Source organism: Bubalus kerabau, chromosome 1 (assembly GCF_029407905.1).
Source record: "Bubalus kerabau isolate K-KA32 ecotype Philippines breed swamp buffalo chromosome 1, PCC_UOA_SB_1v2, whole genome shotgun sequence".
NCBI classification, from domain to species: domain Eukaryota; kingdom Metazoa; phylum Chordata; class Mammalia; order Artiodactyla; family Bovidae; genus Bubalus; species Bubalus kerabau.
Genome location: NC_073624.1, coordinates 155,851,775 through 155,868,569, shown reverse-complemented (window position 1 = coordinate 155,868,569; position 16,795 = coordinate 155,851,775). Strand labels below are relative to the sequence as shown.

General features: G+C 44.1%; 1 protein-coding gene across 2 annotated transcripts in view; it reads left to right on the top strand.

Moving 5' to 3' along the window:
* The window catches only part of KCNMA1 (potassium calcium-activated channel subfamily M alpha 1), a 771,468-nt gene that overhangs the window by 686,382 nt on the left and 68,291 nt on the right, over positions 1 to 16,795 (top strand). For both annotated transcript variants that reach the window (XM_055537192.1, XM_055537201.1), the window contains exon 23: positions 3,691 to 3,883. In XM_055537192.1, coding sequence (XP_055393167.1) covers positions 3,691 to 3,883 — 193 coding nt within the window. The remainder of the gene's footprint in view (positions 1 to 3,690; positions 3,884 to 16,795) is intronic.

Below are 16,795 nucleotides of genomic sequence, written 5' to 3'. Positions count from 1 at the left end.
TTGCAGCCAAGTTCAGTCACTCATCAGACATGGAGTTTAGCTGGTATCAAATGTATTAACCATATCAGTGTCTAAACACTCTCTCTTACCTACCCAAACCCAGTGCTTTGCAATATTATAATGCTTATAGTTGCATTTACATATGGAACTATTTATATCACTTTATTTATGGCATTACAACTGCTTGGAGAAATCTTATTTTATCTTGTTCTGTTTTTAACTAAATGTATTTAACAGAATTTTTATTTCTGCTGTGCAGAGGACCAACCCCTTCTGCTGGCCAACCCCTGCTTCCATCATCGTCATTTAGAAACCCTGTAATGTTTCCATGCCATTGCATGTGTACACATTTGTGCCCATGTGTGCCTGTGATATTATTGATTATAAAACACATAAAAGGAACAGTTTTGGACTCCACAATTTAATGGGAGGGCATGGAATTCATGATTTGAGAGTCATGCAACTACTTCCTTAATTAGTAATCAATATATTTTCTATAAATTCCCAAATAATTGGAGAGCACTTTACATTTTAACCTTTCCTGTAGTTCTTCAAGCTACAAATCCATGCAAATGCTACTTATTCTTCAAACATTTTTCTTGGAAGTTCATATCCCTAAAACTGAGGGACACAAATTTGATTCTATATTTCAAGAAGTCTGGATTTTTTCCCCCACTTTTGAAGCTAAAATTCATTTTTTTCTGTTATTAGCTTCTAGAATCTCAGAAATGGAAAGAATCAAGTAATATAATTCAATAAGGAAGACATAAAAATCTATCCACAAGCAATGCCGTTTGTAGCTACCATGTATCCTTATATACACCTAGCACAAAAGACAGTTGATATAGACAATAAATATATAAAGAAGTGAGAGAAATACAGACAGAGATCTTTTGGATGCTGGACCCCAAACTCACTGACTTGATGAACACATGTGGTGAAAAGCAAATAGTCTTACCCAGAAGAGCAGAAGCAGAGATATACCTTGCTAATTTCAGGAACGTGATAGTTGTGATTATATATTTCCACCATTATTTTTCCTACATGTGCCTTCCTACATGGCCTTGGGAGCAATAGACTGGGGTACAAAAGTATTTTGTAAAGAGCGTATTGTTTTTCTGGGACACAGGAGTCCACGTGTATGTTGGAGGTCTGTGTATGATGTTTGCTATGTATGGATGTTTGTTGTGTATGCTTCCTTCTTCATGCCCTTGTGCACATCGACTCATCTCCCTATGTCTATGTGAACTAGTTCTCCTGTTTGCAGCTTCTCCTATTTCAAACCTTCCAAAATTTAGCACACTCAGGCATGGCATATTTGTACAAAATGGGCCTTCACCTTTTTCTTCACCTATTTCATTCCTTAAACAGGGCCCCACATATGGGGCCATCCCGGAGAAACACGGACTTCTCAGGTGGTGGTGGTGGTGCTGCTGCTGCTAAGTCACTTCAGTCGTGTCCGACTCTGTGCGACCCCATAGGCGGCAGCCCACCAGGCTCCCCCGTCCCTGGGAGTCTCTGGGCAAGAACGCTGGAGTGGGTTGCCATTTCCTTCTCCATTGCATGAAGGTGCTAGTGGTAAAGAACCCACAAGCCAATGCAGGAGACTTAAGAAGTGTGGCTTCAATCCCTGGGTCAGGAAGATCCCCTGGAGGAGGGCATGGCAAATCATTCCAGTATTCTTATCTGGAGAATCCCATGGACAGAGGAGCCTGGAGAGCTACAGTCCATGGGGTCGCAAAGAGTCAGAAATGACTGGAAGAACTTAGCACACGTAGAGAAACACAGTGTTTCTGTGTATGTCATTTGTATTACTTGAGTTTTGAAATCATGTGTGTACAGCTGTACAGGGATTGTCTTATATCACAATTACTGTTGGATTTTCTGCAAGGTGAAAATTAAAAGAATATGGATGTAAGCAGTTGAAGCTTATGCCTTGGTGAAATGATTCAGGAAGTTGGTCAGACTTATTTTGCACCAAAGACCCCAGGAAAAGAGGGGAGAGTTCTTCTCTCAAAAGATCCTGCTCCAGAGCTTGGAACTAGCACCTTCCCCACGCTATAGGCCTCTTCCTCCATAATTCCACTTTGAAGCAATATTTTGGAGGCTGAGAATAGAATCATTACTGCCACTGAGTCATAAAAAGAGGGCTGATGGCCTTGATCTCTGCGGCCAAGTCTAGTATTCTCCAAGTCCCCTTTCCAGGAAGGAGAACAAGAGGAAGGCTTCCAGAGATATAGGCAGTTGGCAGACCCTCTCCCTACTGGCTCAGTGAGTTGAAGGTAGCTCAGATCTCTATGAAGGCACATCAGAAGCTGGATTCAGGCTGGAGGATGAGGAAGGCTGGTAGCTGGCCGTGAACTCCAAAATGATGCCTGTGGGGCCGTCTTACGTGGGATGGCCAGATTATTCAGCCATAGCCCTCGACGAGGACACAGAGCATGTGGGGGTCATGCCCCTATCCTTCAATCCTAACCCTTATATTTTACCATTGGCTACATTTCTGACCTTTCTGTCATTCCCTCCTTGATCTGTTTTTATTTTTTCCCCATTGTTTTCTGTTGTTATGGGACATTTCAAAAAATCTGTTTACTGGCTTATTTATTTTTAATTACTCTGGTAATATACAAATACGTTCTTGTTATAAAATATTCAAACAAAAAAGAAGTATGTAAAGTCAAAAACAAACTTTTCCTTCCAGTCTTATTCCCCTCCCCAGGGGTAATTACTGTTATTAATTTAGTGTGTACTTTTTCTGAACTTTCTCTCTGAAAGTTTGTATATGCATTCATGCATGTATAGTTCTATTTTGTGGGTTTATTTTTACATAAATGAAATCATACTTTCTGAATTGTCTAGAACTTGTTTTTTGTTTGTTTGCTTTACTTGCTCCTCTCTCTTTGAGATCCTTCCAAAGCAATACTTACATGGAGAACTCTTTTTCAGTCCTTTTACCTACTACATAGACTTCCACTGTAAATCTATCTGATGATGTATTTAACCAGGCCTATGTTCTTGGACAATGACTCGACTTCCTTGTTTTTTTCTTGCTGAAAAGATTCAGTAAAATGATATGACGTGAAGCTTTACCCACCCTTCCATCTCCCCTTTGCAAGATGCACATTGATTGCACTCTCTCCCACCTCTTCCAAACTGAGCGCTGCATTCAGCCCCACCTCATCACACCATGCTCCCTGGCTATTTCCCCTTGGCTGCCTTGGAAATTCTAGTTGGAGCTGCTGTCTTTCTGTCTGAGACAGAAGTGACTTGCTATTAAATAAACAGGCATTTGAAATCCACCCCTTTGTTACATTCTGAAAGCCAGAGGTTGCCACAGGACAGTTACTTAAATCAAGACAATTTCCAGGCAGGAAGAAGATGTAGAACCCTGGCATTATTCCTCTCCCTCGTTAGTTAGTAATAGCTTGATTGAGTATTGAGAGCAAGCCTAAAATGCTGCCATCAGCACCAACTACCCTTTAGATTAGCACACAGCTCCTATTCCCTTGAATGTAGTTAGGCCAGCTTAATGTCAAGGCATAAAAAAGATACTTGTTAAATAATTTCCCAGAGCTCCGGCTCAATCTTTAATTTGTTTTTATTTTTTCCCCCCGTTTCCCTCTCATCCCTCAGTCTCATTTTTGCTTCTCCTTTTTTTTTTTTTCTCTTTCTCTTTCCTCTATGCCAAAGGGTACACCATTAAGTCGGGCTGATTTAAGGGCCGTCAACATCAACCTCTGTGACATGTGCGTTATCCTGTCAGCCAATCAGAATAATATTGATGATACTTCGCTGCAGGACAAGGAATGCATCTTGGCGTCACTCAACATCAAATCTATGCAGTTTGATGACAGCATCGGGGTCTTGCAGGCTAATTCCCAAGGTAAGGACAGCCTGTAATACTTCTCTGCTGTGCCTACAGGGGACAGGGCCTGGCAAGAGGGATATCCTTCACTCAGTAATTCAAAGAGGCTCACATCAGCCTGCCTGGTAGTGAAACCTGCTGTGGCTGCCGCAGCTTTCAAAGGGACATCTCCTGCCTCTTCTTGCCAGCCCAGGAAGCGGGCTTGAGACCTGAACACCCACACTCACAATAGACTGCCATCCCGAGAATAATCCAGCTTTTGAAACACCACCCCCTCAGCCTTCCCAAACAGTGGCTTCATGACCAAGGTCACCAGCAAAATGTCAGAGCACTGAAACGATGCTGGCCAAACAGTTCCCAATGTTTCTGCCGGACACATATTTTTGCCATTGACCTGGATTAAGCTTTGCCATTGTTAGACCTGCATGGGGGTGTTAAGCTTTGTATTGTTATAGGCTGATCAGGGGATGGTGGTCTCTGAAGAGTGAGGACTATATGGACACTCAAAGTCATTTAGCAAGAGGTGACACTTTCAGCCCGGGAAGCGTTCTCTGTAGGAGGCATGGCAGCTTTTAATGACACATCTGCCATCTCTGCTCTGCCCCAGTCTTTCTTGTCTTTTGCTCTGGGATCCTGGGCAGATGGTAACAAGTAAAGATGTTGTCTAGGAGTCTCAGAGAAGCAGCATTGCTGAACCCCTGCAACAAACAGCCTCACTCATCATGGCCTTGACAGGATAGGATGGGAAGTTTTCTGCCAAGTAACACCTCTGTGTGGGTTTGCCATGAGCTGGAAAACCATTGTCACACGTGGTCTGCTGGATGGGTGGCATTGGGTGGCTGATGGGGACCTGAATGCCATCACCCCAAGAGTAAAGGTAGATGATGCACAGCCCATGAGAACTATAGCCACTGGGCTATGAAGCACCATCTTGGTGGTTTGATAAAGCTCCATCCTGCAGCCTAGGCCTATGTGCCACATTATCTTTGTCAACTCAGCATCACCACTGCCTCCTCCTGAGGTCTCCTCAACCTCACAGTGAAGCCAGGAACGATAGTTCCTAGAATCCCTTTACCTGCATGGTTCTGGGCTGGAGTCTACCAATGAAACAGGACTCTAGGGCCTGGAGAGAAAAAGAAGCCTTAATTCTTGGGAGGCAGTTATAGCCAGACCTTGAACAGATGCAAGGTTCAAAGCCACTCTCAGCGGAAGCTTTGGCAACCACTGACTTTGCTACTTGAAATGGAGACTCGGGTGTGAGTTTCCCTGAGGGTCCTGAGGTTCTGCTGAAGTTCAGGAGAACTTCCCCCTTGGTGTTGCAAGTGAAATGGATATTGCTGGCCTCTTTGACTTTGCTCCTCCAGCCCTTCTCTAGGCAGTGTCAGCCTCTAGTTTTCATCTTACCTGTAGCAGAGTAGCTTCTATTCTTGACATACCCTGGTTGATACAGCCTGTAGCTTGGTTTTGGCCTCTCCACTCCACCTCCTTTGCCTTGCCCCCCAATTTAAATCTTGGTCTCCATTTGCTCGGTCATGCCTGCTGGACAGAGCAATGTGCCAAGGCCTGAAGAAAGAGCCTAAACTCTTTCCTGCCTCCTGCACGGCCTGCTCAGGGAGCTGAGATGACAAAGGATGAGAGGAAACAGTGAGCTTCTCTTCTTGGAGAAGGAAGAGGCAAGCTAGGTTTTGGTTTCTGCGTTTAAGGAGTTGATCTTCACTGTGTCTTCCCACCCATACCCCAGCGTGGGCATCACACAGGGACCATGTAGAAATGCAGACTCTCATGCCACCCAGACCTGGTCAGAACCTGCATCCTAACAGCATCCCTGGGTGACTGTGTGCACTACCTTAAGGTACAAAAAATATTCACATTAACAGCATGGGGTCCAGTGGACACACGACCCAACCCAATTAGATGCCCCTCTTCTCCTGGCAGGAACTAGCAGAGGGAATGGAAAAAAGGAGAAGCAGAGGAAGTGCTCCCTTCAGGTGGAGAAGGAACCAAATTGGGGGGCAGGTGGGAAGGAAAAGACTCCCTTTCCCCAGCATGCCAGCTTCCTCTCAATTCAGTAATCATGATTTTCAAGGTCCTAGTTTAGAATCTTGACATACAGTATAGTCACATATGCATCTGACGTCGGTGTTCCTTCCAGCTCTCTTAAACCTTTTCCCAGTCTCTGAGATCCTATTTAATGGCCAAACTGGTTTTAAAAAAAATGCTTCCCCTTTCATCTAAGATACTCACTCAATCTCAAAAGCCTTCTTAACTGTTTTTATCACAGCAATAAGCAAGAAAAGTAGATCTTGGAAGGAGAGAAGGAAGAATAAGGGAACTCATTTTTTTCTGCAATAAAGAGGGGCTCTTTTGTGTAAACAAGCATACACAAACACACACACACACCCCAGAAGAGGCAGAGGATGTGCTGTATGGCTGGTGGTAGTCTTCAGAGACTCCTGGTTGGCACTGGAGTGGAGTGTACATCCCCCAGTAACCAGCAAGCATTTCATTCAACTCTTAATGAAGGACTGTTGAAGCTGTAGCCTCACTGAGTCCATATTCCCCCTTGCTTTCTTATTCTACCTGCTCCTCTCTTGTTCTTGACCTTCTAACACTTCCCTGTGCTGACACTCTGACCTTCTAAAAGCGGTGGCCCTGTGGTGGCTATCAACGTAGGAAGTCACTCCTCCTTGATGGGTGAGCATTGTAAATTCACCTCTGGTTGCCCACTGTACAACCCACTTCTCGGGTTCATCCCAGTCCATGGGATCAGATGGACAAACAGATTCCAACTGCTCCCCCTCCTTGAGACCCCAGTGACCCACTAGAATGTCCCCTGGTCTCAGATACTTTTGTTACCTTTCATCTGGGCATTTGGCATGACCAAGCTCCAAGTGGATTGGAATTATCCTGGGTCGGGAAGATACCCTGGAGGAAAAAATGGCAACCCACTCCAGAATTCTTGCCTGGGAAATCCCACAGACAGGGGAGCCTGGTGGGCTACAGCCCATGGGGTCACAGAGAATTGGACACAACTGAGCTATTGAGGTTGATCGCCACTCCCCACTTTCATCACTCTTTATTTTGTAGTCCTTATGAGATCCATTGCTTTGTTTCACCTTCAGAGCTATGTTTCCATCTCTCCAGAACATAGCAGGTCAGAACTGTGGACCTAGGACAGATGTGTGTCCTCTGGGGCCACAGTCTTCATGCAGCCTTACGGCAAGTTGTTCTACAATGAAATGAAACAAGATGTGTTTTAACATTGAGGCGGCAGAGTCTTCCCTGGGATTTGTGTCCAGACACTTGACATTGCGTGTCACTTGCTCTCCTAGACTCACAAAAGCTCTTTTTCCTCTTCTCTTTTCACATTCCCTTTTGGTGTCACTGTTCTAGCCCACATGGTGTCAGGGCTGGCCCAGCATAGGGATTCTGGACCAGATACTTTCTGAAAAGATCTGAAATGTGATGGCTGGTTGTCAGAAACAATTACAGAGAAAGGCGGCATACTCCATGCTGGACGGTATATCCGATGTGACAGTTGGGTCTATGAGATGCAGCTTTAATATACAGCAGGCAAGACTGCGGTGACAATTATATAAAGCAGGTGAAGCCGCTTCTTGCTGGTCAGCAAACATCAGCTCAGAACCACTTTACAGCTCTTTACCAGCAACTAAGTGCCTTTATTTACAGAGCGCCTGTCACTTGCCTTTGGCTGGAGAGCTGGTGTATTATTTAGCACACATTTATCTGGGGAAAACATTTCAATTTAAATCAGCTGGTACAACAGTGACTCTTGCCAGACTCTCTCCCTGTGGTTCTAAAAGATAGGGACCGAGTCTGGTCTTGCAGTGCAGGGTGAGCAGAGGGAGGAAGGGTCTATTCTCAGAGAGCTGCTTGAGTCAGACCCTGAAAGGAGGATCATGCGATTGAGTTTCCCATTATGTGTTTCTTGCTGTTAAAGGAGAGGTGATTTACAAGGTTATATTAGTTTCAGGTGTACAACATAGTGATTCAATATTTGTATAGATTATGCACCATTTAAAGTTATTATAAAATATTGGCTTTATTCCTTGTACTGTACAATGTATCCTTATAGCTTATTTATTTTATGCATAGTAGTTTGTGTCTGTTAATCCCTTATTCCTATCTTATCCTATTCTCTTTCCTCTCTTGACTGATAACCACTAGTCTGTTCTGTATATCTCTAAGTCTGTTTCTGTTTTGTTATATACATTCACTTGTTTTATTTTTTATATTCCACATGTAAGTGATAACATACTATTTTTGTCTTTGACTTATTTCACTAAGCATGATACCTTCCAGGTCAATCCATGTTGTTGCAAATGGCAGAATAAAAAATTTTTTATGGCTAATATTCGTGTGTGTGTGTGTGTGTGTGTGTGTGTGTGTAGGCCACATCTTCTCTATCCATTCATCTTTTGGTGAAGGCTTAGGTTGCCTCCATATCTTGACTATTGTAAATAATGCTGCTATGAACAGTGGGATTCATGCATTTTTTTGAATTACTGTTTTTTGTTTTTTTTTTTGGGGGCGGGGCATATACCTAGGAGTGGAATTGCTATATTATGTGGTAGTTCTGTTTTTAGTTTTTTGCTATTATGCATTTATATCTAGTTATGAAATGAGCATCTATGGTTTCTTCCTGCTTAACCTTCTAGTAAGAGTAAGTTTTAAGGGAAAGAAAGAGGAGTAAGTGAGTGGCCACTATGCGTCAGGCACTATAGCACCCAGAACACACATGAGTATTGAACAGTGCAGATCTAGAGCGTAGGCTTATTGCCGTGCTAAGCATTTGGATTTATACAAATATGATGATTAAATCTATCTTTTAAAAAGATGATAGCAAAAATATGACCATGGTTTAGAGGTGGAAAGAGATGGTGGCGTGAGCTACATGAGAAGACTACTTCAGTGGACTAGAAGGGATCAGATGAGGTCTGACAGGACAGGTTAGTGATGTTAGTGGTGAAGATGACAGAAATTGACATAGATCTTAAATAGAGAAAACAGCCGTTGAAGACTGGTTGATGGGAAGGAAGTGTGGATGAGCAAGGATGAGGAATTGGGAATGCATTTCAAGGCTGGCCACTGAGTAAATGTAAAAGTGATTAAGCAAAGGACCCAGAAGAAGAAACAGGATTGGGAGAGAAGGTAAACATTTTGTCTTGGTTCATTTGTGTTGAAATTTTCTGGATAATATCCAGCAAGAAATAAGAACATATGGTTATAAGGATAAAGTTAGATTTGAAATTATAGACTTGGGGGTCATTGGTGATAGACAATATATAGGACTTGAGGATGGATATTTCTCAGGGAGACAGGCAGGGCAATTAAGAGAAAAGGGGTTCATATGGAACCTTGGAAACATCAACATTGAAGGGACAAACAGAGGCAGAGAACCCAGTGAGAGGGCTGAGGACAAAGATTTAGGGGAACAGGAGTAGGCGGTATGAAGGTAAATGAGAAGAGAGTTGGATAAATTCCAGAGCCACCATCTAGTCTCCTTATTGTTTGTCCCTATACATGTTTTCTTGAGTAGACTCCGGGCTCTCTGAGAAACAAGGACTCTTCCTTATCTTGCTCAGCTTCATGTCTCCAGTTTCTCTAAGCACAGGCCTGACACAGCGTTGGCATGCCAGAAGAATTTGCTGGGCTGAACTGATTTGAAAGGAAACGGTGATTAGCACTGTCAGATACTGCAGGAAAGTCCAACAGACAAGGGCCTGAAATGCCAGCGGTGCATTTGACCCTCAGGAAGTTCCCGATGATCTTAGCAAGAGCAGCTGCTGGAGCTTGTTACTGGTAGAAGCCATCATTCAGGCGGCTGAAGCCTTAATGGTAGGTAAGAATTGGAGACCCTTTATTACTCTTTCAAGTGGAGATAGGGAGAGAAATGGGATAGTTCAGAGGAGCTCAAAGAAAGGAATTCCTTTTTGTTTTTAGAAGAGGGGAAAATACGCCATAGTTGTTGCTACGTACGACTAGGGTGAAGCCCCAGAGAGGGAGAGAGTTTGAAGCTATAGGACAGAGTTGTTAAATGATAAAGAGGAAATCAGAGAGAAGCAGGAGAGATCAGGTGACCTTTAAAAGGGTAAGAAGGACTCCTGTTCCTCTGAGTCAGAAAGCTGGATGGGGAAGATGAAGCTGGAGGAAGCTTCAGTCTGATGGCTCCTCCTTTCTTTATGAAGCAACCAGCTTGGCCTTCCTTGAGGAGTTAAGGAGTTGGACAGTTTGGACAGGGAACTGATGGTAATCAAGGGTCAGTGCAGACATCACGGGAAACATGTAAGGAGATGGTTGGATTTAGAGGGGGCTTGTAAGCAGATAAGCCAAAACTGAACCAAGAAACAAATCCCTGTGAAGTCAAAGAACAGGATTGTGAAGTAAAGGAGTGGGAGAGCCAAAGGGGGGGAGGTTTGAATAGAGAGAGGAATATGTGATGACCTCAGAGAATGAAGTGTTCCCTGCAGAGCCAGAACAGAGCTTGGTGGTCTTGCCCTGAAAACAGTTCTTCTCCACAAGGACTTTGAGCCCAAAGCAAAGATCACTTGGTCACCACCAACACCATCGCTACCACCGTCACCACCGCCCCTGATAACAACCACCGGAATAATGCTTATGCTTAATGAACATTTCCTGCCGTTCTGTGGTAGGTATTTTGTCAACCAAGACAATATGCATTTCTCAGAGCACCAGTTTCTAGCCTTGGCTGCACATTGTAATCACTTGAAAAATGTTAAAAATAAAAATATCTGTGCCTGGGTTGCCCCTTAGCAATTGTGATTTAGCTGGTGGAAGGTTGTACAACCTGTGCATCAGGAGTTTCCGAAGCTCCCTGATATTTCCCAGGTGCAGCTAGGGTTGAGAACCACTGTCCAGAACCACTCCTCTGGTCAGTCCTCAGAGGAGATGCATGAAATAAGAAGGTTACCATTTTGATTGTGAAAAGGAAGAAACTGAGGCTTAGAGAAGCTAAGTAATAATTTTAACCTGAATCTCCTGCTTTCCTGGAAATCCTAACCTTTAAACCACTTTGTTTCTTTAGAACAATTCTGTTGTCTTGACAGGGCTTACCAGGTAGCTTAATGATAAAGAATCCACCTGCATGCAGGTATACACAGGAGACTCAGATATGACCCTGGGTGGGGAAGATCCCCTGGAGAAGGATATGGCAACCCACTCCAATACTTCCTGCCTGGAAAATCCCATGAATAGAGGAATCTATCAGGCTAGAGTCCCTGGGGTCGAAAAGAGTCGGACACAACAGAGCCACTAAGCACGTATGCCTGTTGTCTTGACCTGTTGGTCTACATTCTTCTTTTTGTATATTTTTGGGTGATCATTACCTTTCCCAGTATTAAAAATCCTTAAGTGGAAAAAGGGGGTGAGGGAATACAGTGGGCAATCAGGCTCTGTCTTCTGCCCAACTGGCTATGTTTGTCATCTGGTTCTGTCATGTTTCAAAGTGACAAGTAAAGGATATTAGTTGCCCAGTAGATGGAACTTCTTATTGACCACAGCTTTTGAAAGGTGGAAGAGCTGAGATCTAGGACTACATAGCTTTTAAATACCAACATTGCTTACCTTAAAGCCAGCAGCATGCTTCTTCCAGTGTCTGGATCTCTTCAAGAAGATGGCGGGGGTGTATTTTCATGCCTGGGCTAAATTCGGTTGTTGGTGTTAGGGTTCCTCTCTTGTTCTTCTTCCTCTTATATGCTTTGCATTCGTCTGATTCATGCTATCTGTCCTGAAGTTGTCAATCCAGTCCCACAAACATTTATTAAGCATCTGTCATGTGCCCAGACTGTGCATGGCAGGCACTCTTGAGGAGTCAAGAGTCATAATGCACATTCTCAGTCTTTGCAACTTCCTGCTGCTGCTAAGTCGCTTCAGTTGTGTCCAACTCTGTGTGACCCCATAGACGGAAGCCCACCAGGCTCCCCCGTCCCTGGGATTCTCCAGGCAAGAACATTGGAGTGGGTTGCCATTGCAACTTCCTAGCAAATATATAATTCTTTTTCAGGATGCTGGTTGATTCCTGTAAGAGAATTACCATCTATTGAGGCTAACATTGGGGGCAAAAAGAGAAAGAGAGTGGGTTTGAGAGACACTCTGGAAAAAAGTGCACAGGGTTTCAGTAGTTGGAAACAAATAGAACTGGCTGTAGTCAGAGGCAGAATGGCGGTAAGGAGGACAGCGGTACGGGGGACGTGTTTGAGGGACAGCAGTCAGTACAGTTTGGCAGGAGCATGGTGTATGTATCAGGGAGCAGGGAGGCATGAGGCTGAAGAATGGGTTGGGCATTGAGGAACTTTTTTATTTTACTTAAGAAGCTATAAATAATTTTTTATGAGTCTGTATGTTAGGAAGCTATAAGTAATTCAGTAGGCACTAGGGAGCTACAGAGAAGGCAATGGCACCCCACTCCAGTACTCTTGCCTGGAAAATCCCATGGATGGAGGAGCCTGGTAGGCTGCAGCTATGGGGACGTGAAGAGTCGGACACAACTGAGCGACTTCACTTTCTCTTTTCACTTTCCTGCATTGGAGAAGGAAATGGTAACCCACTCCAGTGCTCTTGCCTGGAGAATCCCAGGGATGGAGGAGCCTGGTGGGCTGCCGTCTCTGGGGTCACACAGAGTCGGACATGACTGAAGTGACTTAGCAGTAGCAGGGAGCTACAGAAGATTTCAAAGCAAGAGAGTGATGGGATCGGACCTGAGCTTTAGAGAGATTGACCTGGCAGCTGTATGAAGAATTGTTTTGCCTGGAAAGAAGAGGATGCAGAGATACTGTGTAGGAACAGTGGTTACCCAAGAGGAGATCAGGAACCTTGAATCAGAAAAAGAAGGGGAGAATCTCGTGTGAGATGAGATGGTGAAACGGACTCCATGAATGAATGTGAGCTTCCTTCCTGGTGATGGAAGGCAGGACCCATGCATAGGAAGAAGCTTGTGGAGAGGATAGACTGGCTGTAGGAGGATGCAGTGGGAATCAGTGTTGGTCAGTTGGTTGTGTTGGGTTTCAGTTGTGATTAATTTCTGCATGGACTCAATGGAAAAGTCCAGGTGGGCCTGAAGGTGGGTGGAAATGAAATCCTGAATCCAGGAGAGGGTCACACTTAGAGATCCACCCCCTTGCTCATGTTCTAGGAGTGGAGAAGAGCCTCAGGGGAGAGGATCCTGAAAGCAAGCTGAAACACAGAAATCTGAAGACCATTTTAGAAAGGACAGAGGGAACCATTGGTAGAAGCCAGAGAGTCACAAACTGAGCTGAGTTCTCAATGTCCTTGAGGAGGGAGGAGCATGTGCCTCAAACTCGGAACAAACGTCCACTGCCTATTTTCCTCTAAATAAATTTGTTTATGTTTTATGCCTTCTTATAGCCACAAGTTTAAAAAAATTATAATGGACTTACATAAACACACCAGCAGGCACACAAGCTTGAGACACATGCACGTGTGCACACACACACACCATGGCTCCTCCAGCCCTCCATGACCCTCAGGCACAGTCACACTAAGTAATATCCATGTAGAAGCAGATACTCTCCTTTGTCTGAATTTCAGCAAAGGTTAAGAGCCTCAAGTAGGGAATGACATTTTTCTTTAGAAGTATGGCTGTAGTCCTTGGAGAGCCAGCATTAATTGGGGGCACAGGGTACATCCTAAAGTCTGAGATAGCTTTTACTGTTCCAGAGAAGAAAATGTGACTTCTGCTTTATATATGAGGGAGATCTTATGAATTAAGATCTCTAAATTATATTGGACAACAGGAATACAGATTCAAAAGGGACCTTCCTAAACTGGAACTATGGGACAAAATCCACAGAATGGAATGGAATGAAGACCACTCAGCATTAAGTTTCAAATAATTACTCAAGACAGGCTGGATAAACCTTGCTGATAGAGGTGCAATTTGTTTGGAGCAGTGATTGTTTCATCCTGGCTGGTCTGAGAGGGAGTGTGTCAAGAGCTATGAAGATCTGAAGGAAGGCATTGACAGACAGGGAATGCTGCCAAGGGGACAACCAGAATGGGGAAATGCTTGACTACATGTCACTTGCCCAGCAGTTAAGAGAATGAGGCTAGGGACTGAAAGGGTGATTTTAGCCTCTGCTCCGTGGAACAAAACTGGGATTGATGGCTAATGATTAAGGAGAATCAGATTTTAACCTCGCAGAAGAAAGGCATGTCCAGCACAGAATAGCCTGCCTAAAATGATGGTGAGAGTCCTATCGCCACACAACCATTTGCCAAAGGCAAGTTCCTGGCATGATCTTTTTGACGGCAGGGAAATTGAATGAGATGAGTTCTCTGGTCCTTTATAACTGTGGGTCTCTGTTATTTTCTTGATTTTGATGATACAGAGCTCTGTGTTTTAGAAGGTCTTACTCCAGAAGGGGAGCTACACTCTTTGGCAGAATCGGGGTCATACCAGATCTCTTAGTGGAAACTTTCATGCCTTCCAGAATGGCCCTGTCTTTGTGTCTGAGATGGGGAGTGGCCTGCATCGGGGTGAGCAGCTGCACATCTGGCTTTTGCATTAATTTGATGGACCACCCCCATCTTCAACTCCCATGTCACCCCTCAACACCTGCCCTTTCCAGTTTTCTCCCTCCCTCCCCTCCCCCAGCACCGCTTCCACCCTGCACCCAGGACTTCTCCCGCTTGCAAGTGTACCTATACACATATCCTACACACATTCTCCCTGAAACCAGAGAAGGCTTTCTTTCAGCCTCCCATATAACATTTCATTACCACAATATTCTCTCTCAATTCTGAACTGGTGGTGGGGGAGAAGCCATTTCTCTTTATACCCACCAAACGAACAAAGCTCAGCGCTAAAATATTTTTCTTCAGTTGTAACTGAAATGGCTGTTGGCTTCCGTCCCAAAAACCAGAAAGACAATTATACTTAACTGTTTAGAGATTTATAAATACCACACTGGAGTAGCCTCTAGGTAGTAACTTTAGATACCCAGCCCAATAATTTTCTTTTATTGGTTTGTGATTTAGATCTTATTTTGAGTCCTCTATAATAAGAGGAGTACATTTCATTAAAAGAGCTTACTAAACAATAAAGAAAATCTGGCTCAGGGCTCTGAGCGGGTCTCAAGTACAGAAAGGGGCCTGCCCCATCCCGTTTCTTGCTTGGACATCATGAGATCCATCTCAGCACAGTGGGGCACATGTATTTCAGCAAAGCAGTCATTGCAGACCTTTTCTAAATGACTTCAACGTGAGAGAATTTTTCCTACACAGCGTATTTCACCACATGAGAGATGCTCTGAAGACTGCCATCTACTATTCTGGCAATTGATTGACACTGAAGGGAACAAGGAAAAACCGCCACCATCACAATCTGTAACAGGAGATCGAGGAAGGAGGGATACTTTCTGAACCTGTGGAGGCTTTTAGACCCTCCGTAAAACGAGGTCTAATTAGGGGAGTGGAGATGGGGAAGAGAAAGTCAGAATGGACAGTATCACTTATTCCTTTCAATAGCCTGCTTAGCAGAATTTGCTTCCTGACTCAAGCTGTGCCCAGCTTGGGACAATTGCAGTGAGAGGAAATCTGAGCTTCAGAGACAGAAAACAGATGTGGGGAGGTGTTGGGGTGCAGCTGAACTCATTGTCCAAGCATCAGGCTTTCATGAGCTGCTTAGCTACTCAAAACTCATGTGCCTAGTTAATGCTCTTTTTAAAGAAACCACAGTCCCCCCTTTTATCTTCAGATGAATAATGTACCATGCACGTTCATAGACAATATCTCATTTAATCCCCCCAATAACCTGCTCAGGCAGATGTGATTTCTTTCTATTTTACAGATGAGAAAACTGAGACTCAGGAAAATACAGTCACTTTGCCCAAAGCCTCTTAGCTCAGATCCTCAAACTATTTGATTCCAAAGCCTGTGCTTTTTTTTTACTACATCAGTCTGTTCTCAAAAGAGAACAAGTGTTATTCTGATACAAGCAGGCCTGCATCTATCCATCTGCTTTTCAGGCTCATGGAAGCATCCCCGGGGACAAGCATTCAGGGAAATGGGAGCACTCAAGGCTCACCAGACTTCCAAACTGCCTCCTGTGCTCAAGGGCTAATTTTGTTCTGAATGCCCTTGTCTCTGGACATCCTCATTTTGTGTGACCCTGACCCTCTGTACCCCAGCAATCAGAGACACTAGGACCCTCTTGGTACCCAACTTCATTGCCATAACAACTGGACAGACAAGAGCAGAGTTGGGAGAAGAGTTCTTCTTACCTGCCTCTGTGAACAATATAATTGTTGAACTTATTTTCCTGTTAATATACATTTGATTTTGAAGCTGTCAGAAAGAAGGTGGAAAGTTTGAACCAGACATTGCTTTCTTTTGTTCAGAAATGTGTAAAAAATTTCCAGATTTTATCTACTTATCCCACTTTCCAGGTGGAATTTTCCATGGAAGGCAGAGAATGAACAGATTACTGTAGCTCCCAGAATCTAGGATTTCAGGGTGTGTGTTATGCTGAAAAATGGCCCAGATAAATTGTCCTCTAGGAGGAAAGTGTGGTTGTGTAATCAGTTCAGTCCAGTCACTCAGGCGTGTCCGACTCTTTGTGACCCCATGGACTGCAGCACGCCAGGCGTCTCTGTCCATCACCAACTCCTGGAGCCTGCTCAAATTCATGTCCATTGAGTCGGTGATGCCATCCAACCATCTCGTCCTCCGTCATCCACTTCTCCTGCCTTCAATCTTTCCCAGTATCAGGGTCTTTTCCAGTGAGTCAGTTCTTCACATCAGGTGGCCAAAGTATTGGAGTTTCAACTTCAGCATCAGTCCTTCCAATGAATATTCAGGATTGATTTCCTTTAGGATTGACTGGTTTGATCTACTTGCAGTCCAAGGGATTCCCAAGAGTCTTCTCCAACA